At 42.2% G+C, this 24,200-nt stretch overlaps 1 protein-coding gene and 1 long non-coding RNA gene across 6 annotated transcripts; one reads left to right on the top strand and one right to left on the bottom strand.

The window, feature by feature from the left end:
* Nucleotides 1-3,202: 3,202 nt before the first annotated feature.
* LOC111834227 (uncharacterized) lies at nucleotides 3,203-10,801 on the top strand. The gene is made up of 3 exons (XR_002835961.2): nucleotides 3,203-3,576; nucleotides 10,463-10,558; nucleotides 10,667-10,801. It is a non-coding gene; the product is annotated as an uncharacterized lncRNA (long non-coding RNA).
* Nucleotides 10,076-15,201, bottom strand: xrcc3 (X-ray repair complementing defective repair in Chinese hamster cells 3). 5 transcript variants are annotated; one of them, XR_002835959.2, is made up of 8 exons: nucleotides 15,040-15,201; nucleotides 14,794-14,931; nucleotides 14,460-14,672; nucleotides 13,810-13,964; nucleotides 11,443-11,655; nucleotides 11,065-11,111; nucleotides 10,451-10,913; nucleotides 10,076-10,350 (listed from the first exon to the last, which is right to left on the bottom strand). XR_002835959.2 is itself a non-coding variant. In XM_023793283.2 (8 exons), the coding sequence occupies exons 1-7, from the start codon at nucleotides 15,092-15,094 to the stop codon at nucleotides 10,661-10,663; spliced, it is 1,074 nt and encodes a 357-aa protein (XP_023649051.1). In that variant the 5' UTR covers nucleotides 15,095-15,201; the 3' UTR covers nucleotides 10,076-10,566; nucleotides 10,649-10,660. The 5 variants fall into 5 exon arrangements, 4 of the variants coding, with proteins under 4 accessions (XP_023649051.1, XP_023649050.1, XP_023649052.1 ...); XM_023793283.2 differs by having other exon boundaries at nucleotides 10,076-10,566; nucleotides 10,649-10,913; XM_023793282.2 differs by having other exon boundaries at nucleotides 10,076-10,913.
* Between the last annotated feature and the right edge of the window lie 8,999 nt (nucleotides 15,202-24,200).

Genomic DNA, 24,200 nt, shown 5'->3' with positions numbered 1-24,200 from the left:
TTACTACCCTTAAGTTGTCCCTAGTGGCACTTTACTAGGAACTGCTGCTGGAACTCATACAGTGGTCGCCTTTGGACTGTCTAGAAAGAAAAGCAAAAAATAAATAAAAATGGCTAGAGTGGCCATGACCAAGGTTTGGTTTGGTTTAGCTAAAAAATCACACTCATTTTGGTTAGGTTGAGAATTGATTTGAATGTGTGTTCCTGCCCATAACTGACAAAAGCATTATGTTCTTATGTTCTTAAAAGCATTATGATTCTGCATTAATCTTCACTACTGGCAGTTGGTGGCCATTTACTGCCTCTCTGTCTGCAAAGCTTCTGCCGTGGGGCTTGGGTGCCAGTCCTGATCTATAACAAACTCCGAGGCTCCCTGCCATAGGGAACCTAGCTGGGTTCATAGTACTGTAGGTGACAGGATTTAAGGTGGATGCTTTTAATATATACCATTCATATGTCAGTAGTATTGAGATTTAATATTATTCCCACTGTGTAGTAGAATATGAGGCATGTTCCAGAAGGTGCCTTTCACGCTTCATGAGTGTTAAACAATGCAGACAACTGTTTGATCCTGCAGTGTGAGGCAGGCCCCTTCCAGACCAATGAACTGAACCCTTCAAATGTTGCACTCATATGCACAACACACTCCACTATGACACAAAAAGGAGGTCGCTACCGCAGATGAAAGGCTGGATTGTTTATCTACTGTACAGCAATGTGGATGCCAAACTGTAGGGTGATTAGGGAGTGCTCGCAGCTATTGTTGTGGGATGTGGAACCGGACTGAGTAGCAGCACATGGTACACTATTGGACACGCTTCAGAATAGGCAGGACTTGAGACCACACTTCAGGGGGTGCTGGCAGGGCTTATAGCCTGGGGGCTAAATTATGCAGTGTAATGCAGTCTGGCTGTTCTGACTCCCTGCTTGGATGGCCCTGGATGAGCCAGTCAGGAGGAGGCCCGGTCAGATTGTTATTATCACTTTCTCCTTGGAGATCTCATTGGGCTCAGTTATTTGAGAGCTGCCCCATCCATTCTGCCCACCATCACCACTGCTCCACAAACATGGTCTTAGTGTCAGGGCCACTCAGCCAAAAACACTTTTTATTATTTATGTCTCTAGTCCACCATTCACTCACTGAGCTTCACTGTTATTGAAGCTTCTGGGTTATGCGGGAGGATCATTTACCGCCATATGATATGACCCCTCTGGTCACAGGTGTGATTGTAGCATTTATTCTATGGTGGTGAAGAATCAGAGTGTGGTACAGAACAATACATGCACTCCAAACATGCAAACAGCACATTCTAACACACCTTCCTCCATGTTTAGTGGCTGACAGAACTATTAAAAAAAGTGCTTTCCAGTTCAGTTTGTGCAAGGAGTACATTATTTCAGGACAGTACTGCACAAAATGAAATATTTAGAGACCTTCTGCAGCAAACAAAAAAAAAATTCTGCAGGTAGTACAGTGGCCTTATACCTGTAGTGCTGGGGATGTGAATCCTGTGCACTTAGAAAAAAAAGAGTCCAGTCATATTACAGTTTTAGTTTAGTTTTAGGTAAAAACAACATTAATGTACCCACGATGCTATAAAAATGTTCATCAGAGTCCATTTCTGTACCTTAAAAGTTAAATTTACCTACAGCTAGGATACACCTGGTAGATCCTGGAGGGTACAGCCCCAGTGACAAGTAATGGTACCCTCAAAGATCCAGTTTTTTTCTGACAGTGCAGGTCTCTGTGTGAGTTTGTGCAACATTCCTCAGGATGCTCCCATTTTCTCTTGATGTTAAAGAAGACGTGGTGTTAGGTGAAAAGCTGCCCCTAATGCGCCTGTTGTTTAACTGTGTGTGTATGTGTGTGTGCTCTGATATGCCATCCAGAACACCCCCTTCCTTGTGCCCTGACCTGAAAAAATGGTTATTGTAGATCAATAGATTACTAACTGACAGGCATATTATTAGATAGTAATAAAAGAAGTACAGCATGTTAAACCGGAGATTATCATTATTGCACTTCATAACATGTGTCCATTGTGTTCCTTGAGTTATATTAAGTGATATCAGTAACAGAAACAAATATAATTTATAGTGCCTTTCACCAACCCAAGGATGCTTTAAAGAGGAATGATAAACAAACAAAAGGCAATCGTTACAGATAAAAATGGAAGAAATATAATCACAAATTACATGGGCAGAAATAGCAGACTAACTCAAAACACAGGTCAAAAGAATGTCTTGTAAATGTAGCTATTGAGGTGGGAGTCGATCTAGATAGTGGGTGGGAACGCCAGGGGGCACCTGTTCGCCATTCACATCTCAAAGAGTGACAGACACAAACACCAACGCAGACACACACACATTTTCTCTGGGTCTGACACTGAGGCTCTGACCAGCTCTGCCATCTGTTTCCATAGAAACAAAGACTTCCCACAATGCCCCTAGCTCATTAAATATTTTTCTAAAACATTTTGGAAGTTTTTTTTTCTGAGTCCATGTGAGCAAGCATGTGTGCATGGAGATGCAGTGGGGCTGTTCTGAATCACATAGCTGCTCTCCCCCCCCACCTGATCTTGAGCTATAAGAGTGCGTAATGTGGCAGGCTGACGTGGCAGTCAACTCTCTGCGGCTGCCATTTTGCTGCTCTGTTTTCTGCCTGTGGATTGAGACTGCATCCTGATGTGGGCAGGGTACAAAGGGCCTAACCAGCCATGAGGCAGAGAGAGACGCCTTTTGTGCGTGAGCTGAATGCTGCAGCCGGAGGAGCTTCTAACTGGCAAGAAATGCTAGTATGGGATGTTTGCAGGGCTAAGGAATCAGCTGTATGGTTAAATGAATGTCTGAGCGTCGGGATGTCCTACATTACTCTAGTCTTCTCCGCATCAACACACATCTTTGAGCGTCAGCACTGATCATGCACCAGCGAGCTTACACCGCACGTCAATATATTTTGGGAGCACGTCACCATGCTAACATTGAGAGCAGGGCTTTGGGAAGCTCTAGGCAACACTTTGCTGGTCTCAAGCTGTATGGCCTCACCCCCTGTCAAGCTCACAGTGCCACCTCTGGTGGTATGTATGTACAACAGGCACGAAACATCCACCTAATGTGACGTCACTCTGTGACCTCCATTTGCCCCTATTTGACTGGCATGTCGGTCAGCAAATGCAGCACCATTTATTTCAGTTTGGAGTACATTTCATCATGTGACTTCAATGTAATGTGCTACATACACTCATACTGTACACTGTCAGTATCACGGTCTACTGGATTTCAAGAAACTGGACAAGACTGCGGTGCTGGATGCCAGCTGGAGTGGCTGTCGTCCCTGTTGCTGTGGTTACTGACCAGCTGTGGCCTGTTGCTGTTTATAAGCTCATAGTGGGGCACATTCTGAGCCATGTAAAAAGCGAACATCCACTTAGACAAGGCTGCTAAAGGAAGCAGTTTGATTGGCTGTGTAAGCCTTGAGAAGATGAGCGATTGGGTGGGACTGGAGCGCTAACCTCTGTCACTGAAGGACGCCCCCGAGGTTGGAAGCCAGTACAACTGAAAGCCCTCACATCTCCTGGTATGTAACATTTTGTTCAATCTGCTGCTCAGGCATGTAGCCAACTACTTAAATAACAAGTTTGAACCTCTCTCAAAATTTGTCGGAGCCCCTTGAAATTCATGGCTGCTGTTGCTTACTCAGCTGGCCATCTATGGGGGTGGTGTTGGGGGATGGTCATTCATATATACCACAGGACCTAAGCTCCATAAAACAGGTGGCAGCCATGTTTGTAAGAGTTGTCCTCTGCTGGCACCCCCATTTATAAAAGCTCTACCTAACGATATGCTCTTAAAGGTTAAGCCTTTACCTGTATCTCCACTCCATGTGTCCATGACACCTGCTCCCTCTGTCTTGGCATCTGATCCAGGTCAGCTGTACATACTCAACTGGCTGCAGCACTTGTAGCCACATATGTGCACACTGCATACCAGCACCAAGGACGCAGTTATGTAAAGTGCAATCGTAAGAACAAGCAACCTAGCATAAGCATGCATATGTGTCACAGAGGGGCAGAAAAACTGCACGACACCTACACGAAACATTTCCTTTGAACGTAACTGTAAGTCATTCAGGCAACACGTAAGCAGGCTCTCTGACACAGAGGTGTTATGTAACTGCTGTTTTCACTGCAGTGCTGAGCCACTGAATGGATGCGCTGGAGGGGGGAGCAGGGAAGGAGGTGATGTAGACCGGATTCTCTGTGATTGAGCTGTAAGTGGATTGGTGGAAAATGGGGCAGTGAGCCCATGTGACAGTTGCCATGGAGACAGGACTGAGCAAAGCAGGGAGAGCTTTAAGGACCCTTTAGCAGACTGTGTATCTTTATAGTATGTCCATGTATCTTTCTGTATTTTTCCCCAAAAATATTTGGCTGAAAGGCAAGTAAGGTTTACAACAGTGCAGCAGGAATTTGCAGCACATCACCGTCAGGTGATGTCAAGGGCAAAGAACCCCATACTGTCGATACCTGGGATATGTGAGCCACTATCCATAGCTATCGATATCCATATCCATCCATAGCTATCGATATCTAGGGAGCATGATTAAAAGTAAAAGGATATGTGACCCACTGATATTGACATACAATGTCCTCACCCTGAATTGATAGTATGTAATCAACAGATGTTGAATTCTAAAGCATTTGCATAAATTTTGCAGTGTACTACACATATTTAGAACTGAAAAATTGTATATTTTTATCCAAAATACCTTGTAATTTATATCAGTCCTGGGTAATGAAACTTGATTTTATGTCCTTTAAGTTTCTTCCAGAACTGATACTGTTGTGATTTGCACCAGTCCACGTTATTGTATATAACTGGTAAGGGCTTTTTAAGGTGTTGAAACATTTTTTTTGTCATAGAATTATTAGTTGTCATACTTGTACTCAGGAAGCCAGAATTATTATATGCCAAAGTGTGCTAGTGTCAGCAAAGTTTGCATCTCTAATATGTTCACCAATCTCATATCAAAAGTCCAGGATCACACTGCTTGTCATTCACCCTGGGACACATAGATCCGCAAATCTGCAAAAACCCTATAGTAGCTTGGGGGTTTTCTCACTTAAGTTGTCCTGGTGGATGACAATGCATCCATGCAGCTTGCCTGCAGGTCACACTGATCAATGATTGACTGGCACCTCATTCCCAGCATGCCTGTGAGTTCACTTATCAGATGTACCCATGTGGCAGCACTGGGAGGGCCAGCATAAGATGTGACCTAGTTTCACTGCCCACTTTTATGGGGAGGTACATTTGAAGCACTACTGTGCACAAGTGCATCATGGGACCTGAAGTTAGCAGGTGTAGAGAGTACACATCTGGCTTCCTGTTACTTTCCATTTAGCTACCTTTCATTTAGACAGGATTGTGAACTGTATTACTCATACAAGCAGTAGGATAACTGAGGGTCTCAGCCCTAATCTGATGGACATGAAGACCTGAGGATCAGCAGCTTTTACAGCACCCTCAGCACCAGGTGTTCAGTCATAACTTGCTCAAGCTACATCCCCCTTGGGTGGCCTCACAGGAGGAAGCAAACCTCTTTCACTGAAGTCCAGGGGTTTAAGTTCTCCAGTTCCTTTCTCACACTGGATTTTGTGAGCGTTCAGTTCAATGTACTGGAGAATCACTGATAAAGAGCTCTGTGGACAGGCTTGGTATTTGGTGCCATCTGTTGACTTCAGAGAGGAACAACAATGACGGTACAAAATGGAGGCATTCAGTCTGAAATAGTCTATAGCTCACACACCTTCCATTGAGAGAATTCAGGCCAGCGCTGCAACATGAAATGAGGCGCATTTCTCGAGAAGTTGCACAAGATCAGGACTGAAGTTCTACAATTCCTGCTATTTTTAATTTTACAGAGAATCATTTGCATATACATTTATTATTGCTATGCAATAACAAGTGTGCTTTAAACTTACAGCCTGATCAACAATGTCAGAATCAGAATCAGAAAACTTTATTAATCCCGAAGGAAATTGCTTACATTACGACTGCACAACACACAGAACAATACAATAATGTACAAAGATTGGTGTAACTAAATTAAATTAAGCACTCTAATTAAAATTCTATAAATAGAGTAGGATAAAGTACTATGTTACAGAACAAATTTACTGCACATCAAATGTTCAGATATGAACTTTAAAAAGCACCCACTTTTGACATAAATTCAATAAATCAATACCCATATCCATCCACATGTCTAGGTCAGGGTCACAGTGGGTCAGGTGCCTGTCCCAGGCAGCACAAGGCACAGATCAATCTGGGTGGCAAGGACAAATGCGCTGATTGAGAGTAGTGTACAGTGTCAGTCAAAAGTTTGGACACAATGACCCATACATATAAAGGTATATTAGTAGTATTTTCTAAATTTTAGAATACACTTAAAGACATCAAACTTATAAAATAAATTATGCACTGACCAAAAAAAAATATTTGGTGGACAGGGTAGCTCTGTGGGTTGGGACTCAGAAGGTTACTGGTTCAAATCCCTAGGTCAGCAGAGTGATCCCACCATTGGGCCCTTGAGCAGGCCCTTAACCCCAATTCTTCCAAGGACAGGCTGGACTACGCCAGTTTCATGAGGTGGCCTGGGATGCTTTTCCAGCCCTCGTGAAGGAGGTCCCACATATATGCTTAACACTCATTGGCCACTTTCCCTTCATTCTCTGGACAAACTCCTCCAGAACCATTTCTACTGTGTTTAGGTCAGGTGGACAGGTTGTGATGCAACACTCTATCACTCTCCTTTGTAAGCTTGATGTGTCCAAACCTTTCACTATCATATGTGAGGGAAATGGCCCTGCTTGGTATCACCAGATTTACTATGTATGTCTCATTTTGAGGTGCTATGTCATTGCTGCATTAATGCAGGTTAAAATGCATTTAAAGGGGGACAGCTGAAATTCCCTGCAGAAGTCCCCTTGAATCTGCCAGGGTATGCATGCCCCAACTGCACTTTTGACCAATTATCTATTCATCTTTCACCTGCATATACAGAGTAAGATGGTAGGGGGCCTGGATCCTGAAAGCACAACCTACACAAGGTTCCCATCACATGAAACACACATAATGACCAACTGAGACACAGGAAGTGAGCAAAGAGCATGTCAGCAGGGGGTGGGGGGTGGAAGCCATGTAAACACTGGGACAGGCCCATCAATCCTATTGGTGACAGAGAGAGACAGGAAGTAGGCAAATGGCTAAGGGCGGGAGCCATGTACACTATGGGACAGGCGGCCAACTTCGTATGGGGCACCAACTTTTCAGTCAATTTCACTTTATTACCTCAGATGGGGGACACCATAGTCACCACTACTGCCCTGAGAGATCTAGTAAACCCCACAGAGATCTAGGAGAAGGACAAAAACTTACCTGAACCTAAACAGTAGTGTAAATATTTTGTCTTCAGTTACCCATTTGAGTATGAACAGTTTAGGCTTCTTGCTCATGTGAAGGTTTTTCCTGATGACTGACCTGGTAACTCTTATACTGTCCGCTGTCAGTAATGGTGATATGTGAGGCAACTTTTTGAGTCATGTCACCTGGCAATGTTGCTTGGACACTGATTTCCAACTGGACAATTTTGATCTCACTGAGCAACTTTCTGAGATCTTCCAATGAGAATGCTAGCAGCCAATCATGTGACTGACTTGGAGCTTCAAAAATATTCAACAAAAATGGCAGCCTCTCAGTAGCAATAGAGCAAAGACAAGGAGCATCTCCTTATATCTTTTTACACTGGCAAGTTGTCGAGTAAACCCAAAATCAGTAATTTGCCCCATTTAATGTTCAGAATGCCAAGAAACATCCAATTTTACAGCTCAAGCTGTAATTTAGACATTGAATATTTTAACAAAATGCTAACTGACCACCGTTCCAGACTTTCTATGCGATGCAGAGTTACCTGAGTGTTAGCTAGCTGCCTTATTGTGTCTTGTTAATTCACTTTTAATAAATGCAGGACAGCTCATTGATTTTTTTTTAAAAAAGCAACAGCTGCAAAAGTTTCAGTGCCAAGTTTTGTTTTACCCGTTTCCCTGGTAATCAAGGCCATACTTACAATATATACTGGGGGGGGACACATCCCACCCAATATTCAGATGTGCTCACAATGTCCCCTCAGTATATATTATAATTACAGCCTTGGTTCCCCCTATTGCTGACTCCATGGCTACGGCCTTTCTGGAAATAGATTTGTTCTTCTCTAATTGGTTGTTCCTAACGGTTGTTCGCCATGATTAGTTTCCCTGTGTCTCACCTGGTTGCCTGTTGCCAGCAATATCACCCATTACCCTAATAAAAGCCAGATCCCCATTTCAGGACATAAGCCAAACAAAATGACTGTCTTTTTAAAATGGGGGCTTGCACAAGTGGTAGGGGCCAAGACAGGCATCATCTACACAAAATGGGGATGGCATTGATTAGCAGCCAGGTTCCTGGGCTGACTGGCAGGCTGCTGAGAGCGGTCATGTTTTCCTGCAGTGAGAAATAAACTATACGGCCAAATTAATTTGGATAGCAGCTTGTCCAGAATCTCATTCTACAACCAAGGGTATTCAAATTATGTTGGCCTGACCATTGTTCCTACAATAGTCTCTGATTTTCTGAGAAAGCTTTCCAATAAATGCTGGAAAATTGTTAGTGGGATTTGCTGCCATTCAAATTGGGTATTAATGGTGTGTTATTAGGGCAGAAATTTGGCAAAGTGACTTGTTGGTAAGATGGCGTCCTATGATGGCACCATCATCACTGACACACACAGGCATTTTGCTGGAGATGCAGCACAGGACATAAACATGCAACAGGAATACAGTCAGTCCCTGGGTTATAAACAGCTGAGTCATGGACAACTCACACTTATGAAAGGACTGCTATAAAGTCTACTAGATTAAAAATTCAGTTTAAATACAATGGTTAATAACAAACGCATGTACCATTTTGTGATGCTCGTGAAAACATTGTGCAACTTCAGCGACATGTCAGCTCGAGGTACAATACAATACCATATGTAGTTACTTTTATTATTACTAGATATGCACTGATTTTATTGACCAATTATCGACCAATATTTACCACTGATAATTCCCTTTAAAAAGGTGAGCCATATGGCTTTGCACACCCACATACTAAACAGTTAAAAACATTTCTGCTGTGTGGAATTAATGTTAGAATAAACAACATTACATATGCATTTTGCAAACATTGCTCTGTTAAAATTTCATGAGGAGGATCTACTAAAAAATATTTCAACACAACAAATCTGATTGCTCAGCTTAAGGTGAGAGCAAAAAGTATGAGTCGTCTCTAAAAAACAAATCTGTTCCAATAAAGAAGGCTGCAGTACTGCCTCATAATACTAGTCTGTAAGTACTGCAATTGATAGCAAAAGAAAATTCAGTGCAGACTGTGTGAAATCAAAAGATATTACTAGGAAAATTATGGAGTTTATCACACTCGATCACCCCTTCTCTGTCACAAATGTTATTATTTTTTTTTACAAAGATATGATGTATACAGTACATATCCACTTTTTCATATTTTTGGAATGCAATTTATTATTTTTTATTTATTTGGGTAGAGTGTCCCTTTAAATTTATTTAAGCAGAACCTCCCAAACAATCGATATTGGTGTTAGTTTTCGAAATGAGCGGCTGTCGGTATTGGCCAGAAATGTCCTGATTACTAATAATGAATAATTATATTATTATTATTACTATTATTATTATCACCATAATCATAATATTTATGTACTGTATTATTATTTTTCTGGATTAAAGACAGACTTAGGGAACTGATTTTGTTCATAACAGGGGGACTAACTGTACATCATCAAATTTCGTTACTTGTAGGTCTCATTTTGGGAGTACTTCACTGTTGACCTCCTATACACATTTACGTACAGAAAAAAATCCTGTTGCCTTGTTCTTTTGAATGTTAACCTTAAGTTTAAAGTTAAACTGTCAATAAAGTGCTACAGATTTCTGCAGAAACAAATGTAGAGTAACACCTCTTAAAGTAGCTTTTTATTATAACCTGGGATTAAAACGCAATATTTAAAAGTGCATTGTGGCACAGGATATTTTACATTTTTAAAAGAAAATACAGCCTTTCAAAAGACCAGAACAGTTGAAAATAGAAAAAATGACAATAGAGAAATTCCTTGAAAATCAAGTAAACTAATGCCACTTAACCACGCAACAGGAGCTTGAGGGTGCAATTCTTCATCTTGGCCTTCCAGTTCCATCCGGTTCTGTTGGATGCTGGGACTGTGGGCCCAAAGGTGCTGTGTGCATCATTATTTTATTCAGACTTGTGAAAGTCATAAGTATTTGTATCAGAAAAAGTGCACTTTAGTTGATGCAAGAAATATCATCATTTCTTACTCTGTCTTCCAGGCAGTTTCACTAGCACTCCCTGTTGGGCTCTCTCCATCTTGTGGTCTGTATTCCCAGGAGAAATGACCACAGTGCCCCCTCCACTGATTCCACCTGGTGAGTTACTGGAGGAGTCGAGCCCTCAGTTAGCTGAAGTGTTAAGACTGCTGGCAGTCATTGAGAGGAGCCTCACTGATGACTTTGTACCTCTGCTTTTCCTCACAGGTCCATGTGAGATGACACAATGTGGGCGGAGTCTGGAGAGAGGTCTCCTCTCACACCCTCCTCACCAATGTGGCAGAGGCAGGATGCCCGTGGGAGGTGTGGTGCATACACCACCTCCAGTCTCCGGGGGACACCAATCGCTGCCTCTAGGCTGGGGACACCCCCCAGCCGCCTCATCATCAGCCGCACCAGCAGCTGGTTTGCCCAGGCCATGCCTAGGGCAGGTAGTACAGGGGACTCCACCAGCCTGGGGGTACAGAAAACATCCAGCTGAACCATCCAAATAGGCAAAGGTCAATACACATGCTCAGAAATCTTGTCTGATTAAATTAAAAACCACCCACAACAGACAGTTGTGGCTGTCTCTTTGTACATTATGAACGAGCAGTCACACTCACCCACAACGAAATTGAGATGCATCACAGTGCTCTACAACATCTGTCACCTGGGTACAGAGCAAGAAACATTAGCTTAAATGAAGAGTAAAAGCACCAGCAACACATAAAGCGTGTACAGTAGGGGTCTCTAACTCCGGTCTTGGAGAGCTGCTGTGCAGTAGATTTTCTATTCTACCTGGCTTCTGATGAGCCACACCTACTGTATTCCTGGTATTTGCATCAGAACAGGTGTGGCTCATCAAAAGCCAGGTAGGATAAAAAATCTACTAAAAAACCTACTGGACAGTAGTTCTCCAAGACCAGAGTTGGAGACTCCTGGTTTACAGCATGTACTTAGCAGGCATATTAAAGAGCAATAACGAGCATCTCTTCCACTACCTGGTTAATGCAGAGTACTGGTGCATTGAAGGAGTGACTCAAGCGCTGGAGAGTACTGGCTAAGGCCACTAGATGGCGGGCCCTCTCTGAAGACTCCTCTGCTGTAAACTCACAGCGGAAGAGAGCAGCAACTGAATCCAGGACCACCAGCCGTGCCAGTCCACGAGCCAGTAGGATAGGTACACGCTGAGAAAGGCAAGTCTGCAACACCCCCTGGTGGAACACAGATGTCACTGCTGAATTTTTTTAGGTTTGGGAACACCCTGGACGAGATGCACACCCAGATCACACACAATCACACATTAGAGAATCCTGACTGGTCCCTTTAGACTGCATGAGGGAACTGGAGTTCTGGAGCAAAATGGCAAAGTCCACAAGCACAAGGAATCAAATTACCCTGAATGTATGAGGCAAGAATGGTGTGTAAGTGTGCCTTGCGATGGGCTGGCCCCCCGTCCTGGGTTGTTCCCTGCCTTGTGTCTGTAGCTTCCGGGATAGGCTCCGGTCCCCACGCGACCCAAAAAGGATAAACAGTTTGGAAAATGGATGGCTGGATGCATGAGGCAGAAGTGGTGCCCACTACCTTTAACATCTGGTAGAACAGGGGTGGGGAACCTGCTCCATGGAGGGGCAGTGTGGGTGTGGGTTTTTGGGATGACCACTCAATCAGCCAATAATAGTGGGTCCCCAGGACTGGAGTTGAGAACCACTGCTTTATTATTGGCTGATGGCCAAAAACACACAATTAGGGCTGTCACTATGGCGCATGTATAATAATCACCAGGGCTTTAGATGATGGGTGAAACATTTGTCCGGACGCTGACTTTTCAGTACTATATGGACGTTTACTTACAGAAAATCTGGTAAACAGATTAGGAGTGTGCCTAAAATATTAATGAGAGGAATATCGTGATGCCAAAAGTTATTGATCTGTATAAGTTCGGTATATTCTTATGTTTAATAAATGTGTCAGAGTTTAAATTGCAAAAAGTACCACCACACCATCACCATCCTTTTACCTTTTTTGTCCACAATATCTCTTCTTTCAAAAGATGCTGTGGTTGAGCTGTCCCTTTCTTCACTGCCACTTCAGTGCTTATTGCTTCTATGATTTACCAAATCAGTAGTATGTGGCATGCTCCGCTAACTGAATTTAATAAATATAAGGATATGCCGAATTTATGCAGACCCCTGACTTTTGGCCATCACAGTATGCATCTCATTATTATTATTATAGGCACACTACTAATCTGCTTACCAAATCGTCGGCGTAAGTAAACATCCGTATAATACTGAAATGTCGGCATCCATACAGAAGTTCCATCTGTCAGCTAAAGTTATGTTGAGTATTGCACATGTGCCCTATAATTGTGATTACATCGTCACGTGATTGCGACAGCCCACCCACACCGGCCCTCCATGGACAAGGTGCCCCACCCCTGTGGTAGACAGTACAAGGCAGTCAGACCACATACTGCCAGACTTGGGAACAGTTTTTATCCCTGTGCAGTAACCAGGCTGAACAAGGCACTAAAAAACTCTCACTAAGGATTCACACCGCCCATGTACTGAACCACCATATCTTACCTATTTGTAGTTTGCACATATTTATTGACTTCTTCGTAGTTTTTACATGTTGTTTACATATTACATGCCTTGTGTTTTGTTTGCACTGCTCAGTTAGTTGCTATCCCAATCTCGTCATACTGTCATGTACAGAATGTAAGGGATAAACCACGACGAGATGTATGAAAAAATCAACAACAACTTGGTGTAACGTGCCAACTAAGTTGAAGTTAATTATATTTGTATAACTGCACACCTCAAAGTGATTTGTTCTACTTATACCACAGCTAATGAATTACAATATAATAAACGTCACAGTTCATTTTCAAGGAGAAAATTACTTGAATTAGTATTTAATAATGTTCCAATATGCTCGTAAAAATACGGTCCCTATAAGGATCAGGATGGGCAGGTATTGTATTTTGAAAACCAAGGAAAATTTTGCTAATCAGAATGACTACTTATTTCTAAGTAAAAAGTCACACAGGCTTTTATATTAACATGTGCAACAAACCATTAAAACGCATTAACATAAAACTGTTGTTAGACTGCGGGGACTACCTGTGCGGTTACACAAAAATAATCACCCATGTGACATCTTAGGACCAATAAGAAAAAGTATTTCCCAAGCCGTGGCATAACAATACAGAACTGAACCTTGAAACTATGCCAGCCCCTTGTTGTATATATTATAAATAAAATTCTAGGCAATATAAAACATGCTAGTAATAGTGTAACACGATCTTCAGCAAACGACTCACAAGGCCTGAATGACACACAGAGAGGTTGCTGCTGCCTCACCAGGTCTGCAGCGTGTTCAATATAGATGTTGTCACTGAAGCAAAGGCCATGCAGAAGGTCTGTTGGCAACTCTGGCCTGAGCCGAGGTTGCTGGGTAATGAGCTGGCGAAGCCGCTTGATGGGAAAGGTATCTTCTGTGCAGATGTAAACAGCCCCTGTGGTGCAAGCACACAAATGTATTTAAATTCAATTAGATATGCCAGATGACATTTTTGATTTGGACGAAATTTGCCATATGAATTTCACATACCTTCCAGAGTTCTGAAAAGATTTTTGAAAAGAAAAAAAAACTTCCTTTTGTGATATAATGCAAATAGTGCTCTCTTATGTGCTCTCTTAAGCACTACAGCAGCATGGCTTAAATACAGCTCATTGGAAAGCTCTTTTTTCAAAGTATGGTCAAAGTGAACTGATTTTGCATACGTCTAAGCACCCCATTAGAATACCAACATGAAACTGGGGGAAACATCCAAACCCCAGTGCTGGAGATGTATGGCAATTGTACTATCCACTGAGCTACTTCAAACAACAAATTCAGGTCAAATACTTTAAATGCTGATACAAATGCAGGGCAAATCATCTGGTTAGAAGTCATCTTCTTTTACAGGTATGGTGCTGACTGATGACACTCTCCACTTCAGTAACCTTACCCGAACCCAGTCCCCCATGCACCTGAGGGTACTGCACAGTTAGGCATAGCTGCAGGCCGATCTGCGTCTTCCCAGCGCCGCTTTCCCCTGCCAGCTCCGTGATGCCGCTCAGCGGGATTCCTCCGCGCATCAGACGGTCTAGAGTCGGGCATCCCAAAGTCAGCCGGTGACGAGGCTCCAGAGCCGGACACTCTCCTCGATACAGCTGCAGTGCTGCATTGCATACGTTAACTTTTAATACTTCCCGTTAAATGCCTAATTATACAGGCGGATAAGCACGACTGTGAGTCATATACGTCGTATCAGCGAGCTGTGTAAAAACTTTGGGAAGTACCAGTAACCGGCGGCGACCTTCGGTAGGCGACAGCGACAGCGGCTTGCAAACGCTGCACGTCGGACATGGAGAGTCGAGTCAGGCGCTGCAGATCTGGACCCGACAGACCCAAGATGTCTCGCGCTGATCTCAAGTTCGCTGAAGGAAGAAAACAGAGCTCAGTAATTAGCATTAAGATGCAATGATATGCACAAATAAAATCAGGGCTCAAATATTGGTGGTATGAGCCAAATGCATGAAAAATACCTTTCTTGGCCGCACTTATAATCCTTGGGTTTAGCTCTAGCTGTCTGAAGTCCATCGTTTTCAGCAAGCTCAAAAATAAACTTACTTAGATATCCATGAACACCATCGTTAACACTGTAAGGGTAAGCTTCCGCCCATATAACATTGTTCCGTTTCCGCTGTCAACTTTTCAAAATAAAAGCCATGAAACGAAACAGAAGTAACAGTCCGTTTTCTCATGTTCTCTGGATTTTTCTGGAATGTGAGTGTGAATGTGAGGCATAACTGTAAAGCGCTTTGGTACTCGTAAGAGTAGTAAAAAGTAAAAAGTGCTATATAAATGCAGTCCATTTACCATTTAATACCAGGGGAGAAGCCCTTCTTGATCTTGTTTTCTCTAACAACCAGGATAGGATTGGAAAATTAGAGGACAGTAGTGATCATTATGGGTGTAACGACAAGGATGTCATATCCTCTGCTGTACCTTGGGGTACACCTGCTATAATTGACCTCACCTGGTCCCTCAATTCCTACTTCTTAGCTAAGAAGGCGCAGTAGCATCTTCACTTCCTACAGCGACCTAGGAGGGCAAGTCAAACTCCCCACTTCTTCATCATGTTCTGACTCCAAAACAATGGAGGATTAACAAGTTGTTTTGTTAGTTATTTGATAGTTATTGGGGGGGGGGGATGATTGCAATCAACACAGGACCAGCCCATTACTTATATTTTATTCATATGACCCAAGACATGTTTATATTTCATTATTACATCGGGTCAGCAGATTGATCTTTAGGTTTCACAGAATAAAAGCAACTTAATATATTCTGTTAATAAGCGCTGGCAAGTTTAAACACCAGTACTGGCGATATTTGACAAAAGCATATTGGGTATCAACTGCATTTTCTGATGAATAAATTTGGCACAGACAAAAAAAAAATTATTTGCTAGATTAAACGTAATTGAGGTACAAAAATAATTCCATCTGCTCAGTTTTTTCATCCATCCATCCATCCATCCATTTTTTTCCTCCTATTCAGGGTCGGGAGCAGTGTAAGGAGGGAATCCTCCCTCTCACCAGCCACCTCCTCCAGTTTTACCAGAGGAATATCAAGGCATTCCCAGGCCAGCCAAGTGATATAATCTCTCCAGCGTGTCCTCGGTCTGTCCCAGAGCCTCCACCTGGTTGGGCATACCCAAAATACTTCCCCAGGGAGCCATCCGGGAGGTATCCTAGAAAGCTGCCTGAATCACCTCAACTGGCTACTTTTGATGCAGAGGAGCAACTTTAAGCCCCTTCTGATTGTCTGCACTCCTTACCCTATCTCTAAGGCTGAGCCCACCCACCCTGCAGAGGAAACTCATTTCAGTCACTTGTATCATTCTCAGTCTCGTTCTTTCATAAGAACATAAGAAATATACAAACGAGAGGGGGCCATTCGGCCCATCAAGCTCGTTTGGGGAGAACTTAACTAATACCTCAGAGTTGTTAAAATCTTATCTAGCTCTGATTTAAAGGAACCCAGGGTTTTATCTTCCGCTACACTAGCAGAAAAATTATTCCATACTCTAACTACACGCTGTGTAAAGAAGTGCTTCCTCAAATTTGTTTTAAAATGTTCTCCCGCTAATTTCCGCGAGTTCTAGTATTTAAATTAATATTGAAATAGCCATTTGGCTGAACAGCATCCAGACCCGTTAGAATCTTATAGACCTGGATCATGTCCCCCCTTAATCTCCTTTGCTCAAGGCTAAACAGATTCAGGTCAGCTAACCTCTCCTCATAAGACATTCCTCTAAGACCAGGAATCATTCTCGTAACCCTCCGTTGCACCTTTTCTAGGGCAACAATGTCCTTCTTAAGGTATGGTGACCAAACCTGCACACAATATTCTAGGTGGGGTCTTACCAAGGAATTATATAAATGTAACATCACCTCCCTTGACATAAACTCCACACACCTAGAGATATAACCCAACATTCTACTGGCCTTTTTTATTGCTTCCCCACACTGGCGAGAGTGGGACATGGAAGCATCAACATACATACCGAGATCTTTCTCGTAATCAGCTACCTTTATTTCAGTGGAACCCATAAAATATCTGTACTTTATATTTCTGCTCCCTGCATGGATTACCTTACATTTATCTGTGTTAAATTCCATCTGCCAAGTATCAGCCTAGTCACTAATTAAATCCAGATCCCATTTTAGCCTCTCTGCTGCTAGATCAGTATCTGCTACACCACCCACCTTGGTGTCGTCTGCAAATTTAACCAGTTTACTGTATGTATTGGTGTCAATATCATTAATGTAAATTAAGAACAATAGTGGTCCTAAAATTGAACCCTGCGGTACCCCACTATGAACGCAGGCCCACTGTGACATTGTGCCTCTAATAACTACTCACTGCTTCCTGTCAGTTAACTAGTTTTCGATCCAAGCTGCCACAGTCCCTAAAATCCCTGCAGCTTCAGCAAGAGCCGTTTGTGGGGGACAACATCAAAGGCCTTCTGGAAATCTAAGTAGATCACATCGTAGGTCTTTATGTGATCAATTTCACTTGTAGCTTCCTCAAAGAACTCAAGTAGATTCGTTAAACAGGATCTACCTCTCCTAAATCCATGTTGGCTATCTTACTTTATATTTCTCTCTCTGCTGCTAGATCAGTATCTGCTACACCACCCACCTTGGTGTCGTCTGCAAATTTAACCAGTTTACTGTATGTATTTGTGTCAATATCATTAATGTAAATGTAATGTAATTGTTAGGAACAATAGTGGTCCTAAAATTGAACCCTGCGGTATCCCACTATGAACGGAGGCACTGTGACATTGTTTCCTCACTTGTCATCTGCAAAAAGCAAAGATGCGATTCTGAGGCCCCCGAACCGGACCTCCTCTGCTCCTTGGCTATGCCTAGAAATGTTGTCCATAAAAGTTATAAACAGAATCGATAACGTAGGGCAATGTCCACACAATGTTGAAGAGGCTTGTTAGCCAAGACAGCCTTACAACATCAAGAGCTTTCAAGAACTCAGGGTGAATCTCATCCACCCCTGGAGCCCTACCACTGAGTAGTTGTTTGACTACTTTAGTGACCTCAGCCCTGGAGATGTGCAAGTCCTCCTCTGAGTCTTCCAGCTCTACTTCCTCAGAGGAAGCCAGCTTGGCCTGCTGATAACTGTTCACTGCTTCTGGAGTACCACGAACTAACCAAGCCCTGAAGGCCTCCATCTTCATCCTGACAGCTCCCTTTATCGATGGTGTTCACCACCACAGTGTTAATTTTGACTGCATATTTTGATTTAGATTTAGTCTTATTCCTTTGATGAAAATGCAACTTAGTTTTAATCATATTTTAGCTATCTGATTTTTTTTTGTTTTAGTCTAATTTTAGTTAATAATTACAGGATATTTGTACATGCAGTCAAATGAAACAGACTAAATGAAAAAGAATAAAACAAAAAGGAATAGGATTACGGCAGTGAGAGTGAGAAAGCGTGAGCGTCACATCAGATGCATGAGAGTTAGCAACCCTGGATCATCGGGATCAAAACCGGGGGCACAGAACCCTACAAATGGGAAAGGCCACAAGCAGAATTGATGTTAACAAGGACGGAGGAGCACTTTTATACAAGAACTAATAAAGGAACATAATGAGAGGCAGCTGGACTGAATCACACAAGTGCAGGAACGAGAGGTAAGACAAACGTGTAACAGAATCAGAATCATGCTGACCGAAATAGCAGAACAGAGTGGAGCAGGGTTCTGCCTGACGCGATGATTTCCAAACTAGTGTTATCCAATTACAAGCATGTGTATGTGACAGGTTGAAATATTGGGTATTGCTTTCCATATGAACGTGTGTACCTAATATTACTTTAATTAGGTCTGAGGGGGAGAATTTGTTCAGGACATACGTTTTGCTGACGTTTATGTGGTACTGGGAAGTTCAGATTCCACATTGGTGGCGTGGTTGTGTGGCTGTTTAAGGCAGCGTGGGCAAGGGCATTTTTGTCCATCAATAAGTGCACCCAGCTTGTGCCACACTGGGGGTATATCACTGTGTGCCTCCTGTTTTGCGGAATCAGTGTTTGCTTAGGTAGGTCGCTTATTGCATCTCCTGAGCCCTGGCTAGATTGCATTTCTAATTTAATTCTGGTCTCTGGCTTCTGTTTTTTTCCGAGTGAGCAAGCCCGTTGGAGTTTGCAGTGTTCCTAACCTCTGCTATCAGGGTAGTGGTTTCAGCATATTGGTGAATATGTGTGAGCGTATACTGCCATTTATTGCATACTTTGGTGTGTAATGTTGTTTTCTCATTTTGTAATGTTTCACAGGTTTGGCTACATATGGCAACGGGAGTGATTGTTGCTCCCTTGGTTTCCATCTTGCAATCCCTGGTGATTCTGCTGCTTTGTCTACATTAAAGTTTGGTTTCTGTCCTGTGTCTGCGGTGGGGCAGTTTCTTTCTTTTTCTTTTGATTAATTAATGTTTCATTTTGTTTTATTGTACAGGAGCAGTGGAGTTGAAGCAGCAGGCTGAGTTGTATGGAGGATTTTCTTTGTGTTGCACAGGTTTCCACTGGACAGGTGTGTTCACGAGTGGTGTGTAGTGTCTGGAAGGTGCCTTCTTTTCAGCCGGCCGTGGTGAGGTCAATGGGTGCTCCTTGGTGTTTGTTTTAATAGCCTAACTGGTTTTAATCTACTGAATGCAGCAATAATTTTATTTTCGATGTGAAAGTGTGTGGGAGGGCTGGATGCTGGTATTCTCGATTGCGGATCAGTGTGGTCATGTAATTGTTTTAATCTGCACTTTTACATTGCTCAATAAATTGCTGTATTTTCGTGGGGAAATCATGTCACTGGTGAAATGAATTTGTGTGGTCTTCTTAAATTGCCTTTATAAAAGGTATTCCATCTGGTTGTGTGTGTCAGGACCTGCTCTTACGATCCTCCTGTGTGCCATGCTCCCTCATCAACCTTGTGTGAATTCCTGATTGTTTTCAGCTGTTCTGCGTTTCTGTCCCAGAATGATGTGTATTTAGTCCGTTTCCCCAGATCCGTCATTAACATGTGTACCCTGTGTTGCCCGTCTCCCACAAATAAACCCCGTTCTTTGGATCTCTGGTTGTGCAACTCGTAATTCTCCCCGTCCTGCCTGCTCGCCGTACAGTGGTCATAACAGAGTGGTCACACGTACAACTTTTAAAAATTGCATCACTGCATTCAACCTCTTTAGTTGTTGGTGGACCATGGCATGTGTAACAGAAATGTCCAGTTGTCTGTTTGTTTTGTTTGGTTTATTTTTTGTCCACAATGATTTTTAAAGCATTTGTCTTAGTTCTTTTCATTAAAGGCACCTTTTTATTTAGTTTTTGTTCATTTTTGTCACAGAGAAAATGTCGTTGACAAGTAATTTTCACCTCAAAATTAACACTGCACCACTGGGTTCGGGGATTGCGGCCATGACTGGCACCAACAACAATCATTATTACAGTGTTTCACTGTAATAATGATGACATGTTAAGTTGGTTGTGAATGTTGTTGAAGTTTTGTCTCTAATGGTTATGGGCTACAGTGCATGTGTTGTAATAGTGTTTTACTTTGTCAAGAAGGGAGTGCCTTTGGTTTATTGTTGTAGTATGCTTGGAAAAACCATGAGACTAGTCAAGACTGTCAGAGTGCAGAGATGGCTGTGGTAGCCAAGAGATGGATGTCAGTATGATGACACAGCAGGCCAATGCATAGCAGAACACTTTTGTGTTTGTAATGTACTCTATTGAGTTGTATTGAATTGTGTGGCCTACCCACTTTTATTCTGGCCCACCTGCAATTTCATTTTTGGCTATGCCACTGCTATAAAAGACCATCGTAAATCTTCAGGATATTTAATTAGATTTTTTCTTTTTTGACTGAGAATGGTGAATCAATCAAATGCTGTTAGATAGCTCGACTATTCAAGATGAAATCAAGTTAATCCCCCCAAAAGTCACTGGGTATCAAGTGCTATATACAATAACCATTTCACATATTTTGTAATAAAAATATACCACTAGGTTATTATTTCTATGCAGCAACAACACTTTCAATGGGGACCTTAACCGTCTTTCTATTACATTTGTGTAAATAATTTGAGGTCTTTATATTTATGCCTTATCCACAGAGACCAAATAGAAGAATGCAATTCAGATCTACATGATTAATCGGGTAGTATCGTCCTTATTGAAGGTATGTATTTATTGTTGATATATATTTTCTTATCTCTATACAAATTGGCTTACATTTTAAATAGCTGCACAATATGAAAGAAATCATGTTAAAGAAAAAATATTCAAAACTACTATGAAAAGGTGTGGTAAAATTAGCAATAACTTATTATGGTGGGGCATGGCACAGGCGGGAAAAAGACGGATTGTCCACAGAGCAACTCCAATGAAAATGGGCTTATTAGCAAAAACTGAACACAAAGGAGGAACCACAAAATAAAAGGCCCAGTGAAAAGTTGTGTACCGGGGCCTCCCTCTCCTCTTTCTTGCACTGCTCTGTGAAGGGAGTAGTACACAGCATTGTACGATATCTTCAGTTTCCTGGCAATTTCTCACATGGAATAGTCTTCATTTCTCAGATCAAGAATAGACTGATGAGTTTCAGAAGAAATTTCTTTGTTTCTGACAGATTTTGCGCTTGTAATCGAATCGCTGATGCTCTAGTTCAAAGGCTGGTTTTATTGCTTCTTTAATTAGCACAACAATTTTCATCAATTAACCTTTCAAAATTATAAACTAGCATTAGCAAATACAACATTCCACTGAAACACAAAACTAATTGTTGCTGATAATGGGCCTCTGTACACCTATGTAGATATTCTATTAAAAAACAGCCGTTTCCAGCTATTCATTATATAATCATTTACAACATTAACAATGTCTCCACAGTATTTCTGATCAATCTGATGTTATTTTAATGGACAAGGAGCAAGGAAACCTCTAAGTGACCCCAAACTTTTGAATGGTAGTCCAAACTGTGTTCATTGGACTCCTGTTTCCTGTCCGCAACATCAATTCTTTTTTCTGCATGCCCATTCCGCCTAGTATGACTTCTGGCCACTACTCCCGCCATACAGCAGCATAGTGTGAATGGCCATTCGGAATGTATCTCGTTCGTAAGTAGAGTAGCGTCTGTACTTATATTTCATATATATTTACATTTTATGTTATGTATATAATATATATTATAGTATTATTATACTGTCACGAAACGAGGCGGTTTGGGCGCGAGAACGGGTCATGGAAAAGTGGACGACCCACTTGTGGCTCGAGGGACAAACAGGGTTTATAACTGAACTAAAAAACACAAGAAAACACTAACAAAAACAAAGGACCCTGAGGGGTCAAAAGTAAATGGGAATAAACAAAGACTAATTACAGAAACAAAGCAGGTAGTGATGGCAAAATCGAAACGCACTGAAACCTATGTGGAACATCTGATTCGAAGCATTGTTCCGGGCTCTGTTCTGAGCGCAGGAGGTCACGTGACTGTACCAAATCGCGTTCCATTACGTCACCGACTGTTCATCGCGGGCGATTCGCACGGACTGCTTCCGAAATTGAAATGCAGTATAACGCAACTGAATATGCGGTGGTGTTGTTATCTGTAATCCTAAATGTGTTAATAAACAAAATAGTGTAGTAATTTCAAAATATAAATAAATAAATAAATAAAGTTAAAATAAAAAATACAAATGCATTATTTAATTCATATCTAAAGCTTAATCCCCGTGTCTTCACCTGATTGGTGGCTAATTAACCACTGACATCCGTGAAACATTTAAAAGCTCCTCTAAACTGCAGTTTATTTGCGAAGTCTTACCTCATTTACCTGAATGTACTGTACCGAGCGTTACCTTGAGCATCATTGAAATGGAAGGAAGTGGAAAGAGTCCCAGGTCAGCTGTCTGGGAACACTTTGAGCTTCTTGAAGCAAAAAGGGTTAAATACATGCACTGCATGCAACTTCTTGCTTTTTGCAACAATACCACAACAATGTGGAGACATCTAAGGACCAAACATTCTGATACCTGCATCAGTCCCAGCACAGGACCCCCCAGTGCTGAATCCAGCCAGCCTTCTGTTCATGGTATGTAAAACTATACTTTTATTCAGAATCAGAAATCTTGAACTCATGCTATTTTACAACATATGTGAGTGTCTACTATTTATATGTTTTATTATTTAAAAAAAAAAAAAAGATCTTCCTCATTCTCCACAGGTGGTCTCGTCCTTTTTCAAACTTGGGTCCTCTACCAGAGGCCTGGGAGCTTGAGGGTTCTGCGCAGTATCTTAGCTGTTCCTAGTACTGCACTTTTCTGGAGTGAGACGTCTGTTTTTCCTGGGATCTGCTTTAGCCACTCCTCCAGTTTGGGGGTTACTGCCCCGAGTGCCTGGATGACCACGGGTGTCACGCACCGCTCGTCCGATCCTCGTGTGTGCCACGCCCACCTCGTTACCTCATGTTACTTCCTGATTGTGATCACCTATTGCTTGTTCAGTTCAGCCTGTCTTTCGAATTTAGTCCGTGTCTCAGTCAGTATTCCCCAGATCCGTCATTGTATTGTCATGGTGTTTGCTGTCCATCACCAGTCTGCCCCCCCCTTTTACCCGTAAGTTTGGCTCCACTCACCTGCTTCCTGGCTCGCCTGTTCCTGAAGTGTGACAGAATGACGGATCTCCCGAGCGCACCTCCGCAACAATAACATAATATCTATAACAGTAGCCATCTATGAAGGTAACAGCTGCCTAAGTAGTGTACTACTTAGCGCAAAACGGCTGATCACCTGTGGTATTTGTCCGAGAAGATAGTGGGTCTGGCATTCTTTGACAGCTCGATCAGTTTGGAAATCAAAGATCAAATGGTGAAAGCTATGAACGAGGTTGACGGTGAAGATGATCCACGTAAACGTGTGCAACTGAATGAAATTTCTTTCGCTGCACTGCAGAACAAATCTGTGGCTGACTACATAATGAAATACACAAAAACACTGTTCACAAAGCTCAGACTGCCACAAGGATTCCTACAGCTGTCAGTGTCACAGTGACCAGAGAATCACAGTTATCAAGTTGCTTCAGCCATTGCCCGTTCTGTTGTAATCAATGATCATGCAGAAAGAGGAGTAGCTCTGATACA

Source organism: Paramormyrops kingsleyae, chromosome 19 (assembly GCF_048594095.1).
Source record: "Paramormyrops kingsleyae isolate MSU_618 chromosome 19, PKINGS_0.4, whole genome shotgun sequence".
NCBI classification, from domain to species: Eukaryota; Metazoa; Chordata; class Actinopteri; order Osteoglossiformes; family Mormyridae; genus Paramormyrops; species Paramormyrops kingsleyae.
The sequence above is the reverse complement of the archived record's forward strand: the minus strand, read 5'-3'. Positions and strand labels throughout refer to the sequence as shown.